Source organism: Callospermophilus lateralis, chromosome 8, assembly GCF_048772815.1.
Source record: "Callospermophilus lateralis isolate mCalLat2 chromosome 8, mCalLat2.hap1, whole genome shotgun sequence".
Taxonomy (NCBI): Eukaryota; Metazoa; Chordata; class Mammalia; order Rodentia; family Sciuridae; genus Callospermophilus; species Callospermophilus lateralis.
This window is the reverse complement of record NC_135312.1, coordinates 53,511,532-53,517,947: the sequence shown is the minus strand read 5'-3', so window position 1 is coordinate 53,517,947 and position 6,416 is coordinate 53,511,532. Positions and strand designations below refer to the sequence as shown.

Sequence of the window (6,416 nt, the reverse complement as noted above, 5' to 3'; positions counted from 1 at the left end):
GTAACTAAGAACAGAGATGGGAGGAAGAGCATGAGAAGAAGATTAACATTAAACAGGGGTGAGAGGTGGGAGGGAAAAGGAAAGAGAAGGGAAATTGTATGGAAATGGAAGGAGACCCTCATGGTTAAAAAAAAAAAAAAAAAAACAAGGGGGAGAAATGAATTACAGTAGATGGGGTAGAGAGAGAAGATGGGAGGGGAGGGGATGGGGGATAGTAGAGGATAGGAAAGGCAGCAGAATACAACAGACACTAGTATAGCAATATGTAAAACAATGGATGTGTAACCGATGTGATGCTGCAATCTGTATACAGGGTAAAAATGGGAGTTCATAACCCACTTGAATCAAAGTGTGAAATATGATATGTCAAGAACTATGTAATGTTTTGAACAACCAACAATAAAAATTAAAGAAAAAAAAAAAAAGAATCCTACTCAAGAATTGTAGGTGGGTAAATGAAATATACACCAGAACTATTTTATAGGTTATGTTACAAATAGGATGACTGCCAGAGTTGCATTCTCTTAATGTGAAAAGTTATACAAATAAGCTTCAGTAAAGTTCCACAATCAGCAGGGAAATTTTCTTAGGCTAATACCTGACAAAATATTGGAGAACTTTTTTTCAACACTATCTCTCCCCAAGCATCTTCATACTGCTCCCTCAGTTCCTTAGTAAGACTTTAATGTAAATCAAACAGCATATAAATTAATCAATAACTCAGGCAAAATATCCCTGTTGACAAACATTTTGAAAGATTATATAGTATACATAAATACAATCACTTCAGTTAAAACAAAAATTTATTGATCTAAAATTATTACCAAAAACCTTATGTAAGTTCAGGAAAAACTTTACTTAAGCTTAATGCTCTTTTTAACTCCTGCACGAATGCCAGATATTTCACCACTATAGCGTTGCTCTTCTTTACGAACTTCTCGAACCTGGCCTCTTCTTCGAATTTTGGCTCTTCTGAACTTCTCCCTATGTTTCACTCTGGGATTGCGATCGATTTTCTTTCTTCTAGGTGTAAGTCCCCTATTTTTGGAAATCTGGTAGGTAATGGCTCTCTTTACATTTTGATCTTCAAGAGCCTGTTCTTCAATGCTATTTTCTTCTATCTTTCTCTTCAACTTTTGCCTGTCATCCATTTCTTTGTAGTATTTCAGTGCATCTTCTTCATCAATATCGGAACCATCAGAGAGATCTATAGCTGAAGCAGCAGAAGCCTCTGAAACAGACTTTGGCTTGGCCTTGGTGAATTTTGCTTTTGCATTTAGTTCTTTCTTTAAAGCATCACCTTTGAGTAGATGACGAATTTCAGAGGACAGCCTCTGATCCACAACTGACAGTTTGTTGATTAGATTTCTGTAGGTGACAAGCCTTTCTATGACAGGATGTCCATGTGCAGGGGCTCTTCTAGCTTTCAGGATCAAATAAAAACTGATGTTGGAACAATAGTTCAGGTAGAGGTTATACTTGATTCTCAGATATTTGCTTCCTTTTCCGGATGGAATAATCCTTTGTTCCACCAACTGTAACAATGGCTCCAGCTCATCCTTCATTTCTGTCAATTTGACTTTCAGGTCTTCTATTAGTTCCAAGAGCTCTGGTGATTCCTTTCGCAACATCTTCAGCTTCTCTTTCACTGAAACTTTAGCCAAATCTTTCACGACCCGTGTCTCAGCCTCATCTACCTGAGGCACTGGTTTTGCAAAGGCCTCCACCCAGGCAACTCCAAAATCATCCTCTTGTAGGGCCTGGGCTAGACGCCGCTGAATTACCTTTGCCTCCTCCTCCTCCTCTCTTTCCTCTTCCTCTACTTCTTGTTGACTCTGCCGACCCCGGGATTTGGAACCATAGTCTGTGTCATAGTAAAGTTTTTTCCTCTGACCCCACGACAAACTGGGATCCACGGAAGCCTCATTTTCACTCTGCACGGAGCTTCCACTACCATCATCATCATCATCATCATCATTTTCCTCATCCCCCTCACTCTCTCCATCTTCGTCGTCAGTGTCTAAGGCCAGCACCTCCTCCTCATCATCACCGTCCTCCTCATCCCCACTCTCAACCTCGCTCCAGCGCTTGGCCAGGGCTGCCCGAGATCGTGCCTCATGAAAATCATCTACCTGATCCTGGTAGTAGCTAGAGTCTCCAGGTGAGGGTGGCGATCCTAAATCTTCATTTTCATACGCGGTGGTGCCACTTGCCTTGGTTTGCACAGCTGCCCATTTGGACGCTCCCCGCCGCCGGGATCTCCCAACCATGGCTCTCCCTCGGCTTCACGTTCTGCAGCGACACCGGGATTTCGGCCACTCTGGCCTCGGCACACGAACCACACGTTCTAGCAGCAAGCAGCTTTAAACCGCCGCGGGCCTCTTACCACGCGAGTTTACGGATGTCCAGACCGGCTGCTGGAGTTCTCACTTCCTTCCGGTCCCAGGATGCTCTCCGCGTGGCGTGTCAACTAGGACTTCCGGTCGGTCCAGTAAGCCTAGTCACAGTGATAGCGCTTTCCTTTTCGCGGTGTCCTCTTAATGCCAGTCGATTCCGGCGAATTAAAATCTTTCCGTGTAGGAACAACATGTTGAGGAAATTCCGTTCCGCAGAGCCCTTTCCGGAGATTTCCGTACTTTATCTCGCGAGCCTGGGCGTGGCTGGGGAGGGAGGGTTCCGAATCGTGACAGCTCCTTGAGGCGTGTTCGCACTGGCCAGTAAAGGGCGCTGTTCCCCCATTTGCAGAACCGCCGTATTCCTGAGCACCACAGCCTGAGGCGGAGGCGCCAATGGGCTACTGAATCCTCATGGCCGCGTCGCCGCGAGAGCGAAGGCTGGTGGTCTCCTCTGGGCTGAGCTCATCTTGCGTCTCCCTGCCCGCAGGTCTCAGTGCCCCAATTCCAAAAGATTTGAAAATCCTAGGTGACCTAAGGGGTGACGGTGGGAGTCAAGCACCGCTATAGGGCTGACTCTTCCTGAGGAACTCCGGTGGGTTCCCGGGGTCTATTCTTTTATTTAGGGGAAAAGGCATTTCCTTGAGCTGGAAAAACATGAACATGGTCTTCCAAGATGCTTGGGAAATCATATTCTAACTTTCAGGGGCAGACTGTATTTATTAAAGAATAGATCCCTTATTGTTTAGAGTGGAGTTGTAACATTTAGTGAAAGTGCATAGAGTGCGGCTTTTTCAACGTAAAGCGCCAAAGGCATGCCGGCCAGCATATCTGGCAGTGAGAGAACAGTGGTGACTAAAGCAGATGTTGTTCCCGCTCTTGGGGTCTGGTAGGGGACGAATGGTAGAGAACATGTTAAATTATGATTGGGGTATGTACTGTGAATACATAAGCACACATTACTGTGTTAGCCAGAGTTCAACACTGAAAACTCAACATAGTGTTTATGTCCCTGTACTTATCAGCCACATTTAAAAGGATTTGATATTTGTGCCCAAATTGGGGGAATTTTATCTATATTCGCCTTTTTGATCTCCAGTTGTTTTTCTCTCAAGTTCCTCAATAGCACTGGGTGGATCTCTATGATTAGATTTCAATCATGTAGTTCAATGCTTGGCGTAGAATAGGTTTTCAGTCAACAAATAAGTATTAAAATAACAGTATTTGATTACCTATTTTAGGTGCTATATAAAGCTGAGTGAATGAATAATAAATGCACACAGCTATAAACATGTCTAAGGGAGATAACCTGAGCTAGAACAGATTTCAGGAATGATTAATTTTTTTTTTTAAGAGAGGGAGGGGGGAGAGAGAGAGAGAGAATTTTAATATTTATTTTTTAGGTATCGGCGGAGGCAACATCTTTTTTTGTATGTGGTGCTGAGGATCGAAATGGGCTGCACCATGCCAGGCGAGCGTGCCACCGCTTGAGCCACATCCCCAGCCCTGGAATGATTAATTTTGACTTTAATTTTATATATGTGGAAACAGAGTCTTGGCAAGATTACATAAAGAAATCCAACACAGAAACCAGAGACAGATCCTACACCAGACTTTCCTTTGCCTCTTTACATAAGTGAATGAAAGTGTAGGTAAGCCTATGTTCTTTTCCAGAGGGTCGATTTTGCTGGTGGATGATAAAACCCCAGGAGCACAGATTAAAGTATTTTGAAGAAGGTGGTAATAAGGGAAGAATTAGTCAAAATGGTCTTCAGAAGTATTTGTCAGGGCTAGAGATACAAAAGAATTCACTTGCAATTTAGTGTTTAAGTTTACAGACATTTCATATGATGGGTTCAAAATTAATAATACCTTCACATGTTTTGGAAGCTGAACTTCTGGTGACATACCATTTCTTTGCAGAAAGCATACTGTCATTAGAAAAACAATACAAAATTTTAGAAAAGGGACATTTAGAATTAATGTTTTAAAATTGCTTAATGGTGTCTTCAGCATTCTTAAACACGTATAAGATTTTACAAAATACAGTTTAATGAATAGAAAATGTGAATAGAAATGTACATGACATACTTTTAAAAATTTCTTTTGGCAGTGGGATAGAACTCAGGGCACTTTACCATGGAGTTACATCCCCAATCCTTATTTTTTTTTTTTTTAATTTATTTTCAGACAGAGTCTGGCTAAGTTAATGAGGTTGGTTTCAAACTTGTGATCCTTCTGTGTCAGTCTCCAGAGCTGCTGGGATTACTGGTGCATGCCACCATGTTGGGCTATGAAGTTAATTTTTGAATGTTAAGTTTTAATTTTTATCATTCAGCATATATTAGCTACTTACTATTTGTAGCACAATATATACTGTAATATGTCCAAAAACAAATTAGTTACAGAGCATTTAATGAAGTAGAAAGAAGACATGGCCTCAAAGAGCACCCCAAGTGCCATTGGTTTCAATCCCCAGTACTAAAACAAGGTAGAAAATAAAACACATATACAGCCAGGCATGGTGAAGCATGCCTGTAATCCCAGTGGCTGGGGAGGCTGAGGCAGGAGAGTTGCAAATTCAAAACCAGACACAGTAATTTACCGAGGCTCTAAGCAACTTAGGGAGACCCTGTCTCAAAATACAAAATAAAAAGGGATGGGGATGTGGCTCAGTTGTTTAGTGCTCCTGGGTTCAATCTCTAGTACCAAAAAACAAACTATCACAAAAAAAATTCCAATAACAAACACATATACAGATTACTAAAATAGGGCAGGGTATGTCTTAAACCCAATGCTATAAGAAACTTCTAGGTTGTTACTTTGGGAATATTGCTTAAAGAATGTTGCATCTAAACTAGGATTATAATTATATACTTGCTCTAAATATGTTAAATTTTTCTTATACCTAAATATTATTTTATTTAGTTACATAAAAGAAATACCAATTGCTCTGTTCATTTTTATGCAAATTATTTATGAATTTATAGTCATATTTGGACCAGAATACACATATTATTATATATAAGTTGGAAACTATTTTGAATATTTTAAATGGGAATGATCATATTGCTCTAATATTATTTAGTTTACACTAACTTTTATATTTCCTATCTAAATAACAGAGTTTCAATATTTAATGAATGTTCAGAAAGTGTTATTTTCTAACAGTCTTACTTTTAATAAAGAATAGCTTAGAAATCAGTTCTTCAATTCTAGCAGTTCCGTTGTACCTTTCCTAAGTCTAATATGAGAATTATTGAACACTTAGGTAAAGAATTTTTGTTGTTGAAAATTTGTATTTTTGAATAGATGGGTTTATGGCTTTATGATATCATAAAGCCTATGATAATTAAAAAGAAAAACACTGAGTCTCCATAGAAAATGAATAAGTACTGATTATATTTGACAGCTCTTATGTGTGTGTGTGTGTATATGTATATATGTGTGTGTGTGTATATATATATATGTATATATATATTTTTTTGGGGGGGGTACTGGGATTGAATTCAGGGTCACTTGACTACTGAGCCACATCCCTAGCCCTATTTTGTATTTTATTTAGAGACAGGGTCTCACTGAGTTGCTTAGTGCCTTGCCATTGCTGCGGGTAGCTTTGAATTAATAATCCTCCTGCCTCAGCCTCTGAGCTGCTGGGATTACAGGCATGCACCATTGAGCCTAATTTAGCTATTATATTTGTGGCATCTACAATTTGTCATTAACTTGAATGATTATTTTTATGATGTGTGACTCAGGAGTTAGCAAACTACATGTAATGGAGACCAACAAATTTCCTTTTTGCCTTACTCTAAGCCATTTAAGGTATTGTCTTATTGTGAAAGATAGGATTCTATGAATTACACATAATGTGATACTTGGGTACTTCCCTAAGGGCATGTATTCTGGGTGTTGAAAGCATTCCGCCAGATTTGTTTAAATTGATCTGTATTTCTTCCTGGACGATTGAAACAATAATATTGTTAGCTAACATTAAGAGTAGTTATAACATGCGAGGTTCTG

General features: G+C 39.8%; 1 protein-coding gene across 1 annotated transcript; it reads right to left on the bottom strand.

Moving 5' to 3' along the window:
* Positions 1-785: 785 nt before the first annotated feature.
* Utp3 (UTP3 small subunit processome component) lies at positions 786-2,424 on the bottom strand. The gene has a single exon (XM_076864593.2). The coding sequence runs from the start codon at positions 2,268-2,270 to the stop codon at positions 855-857; it is 1,416 nt and encodes a 471-aa protein (XP_076720708.1). The 5' UTR covers positions 2,271-2,424; the 3' UTR covers positions 786-854.
* Positions 2,425-6,416: the final 3,992 nt, after the last annotated feature.

Coding starts and splice junctions, on each gene's coding strand:
- Utp3 (XM_076864593.2), bottom strand. CDS start 2,270: ATGGTTGGGAGATCCCGGCGGCGGGGAGCGTCCAAATGGGCAGCTGTG.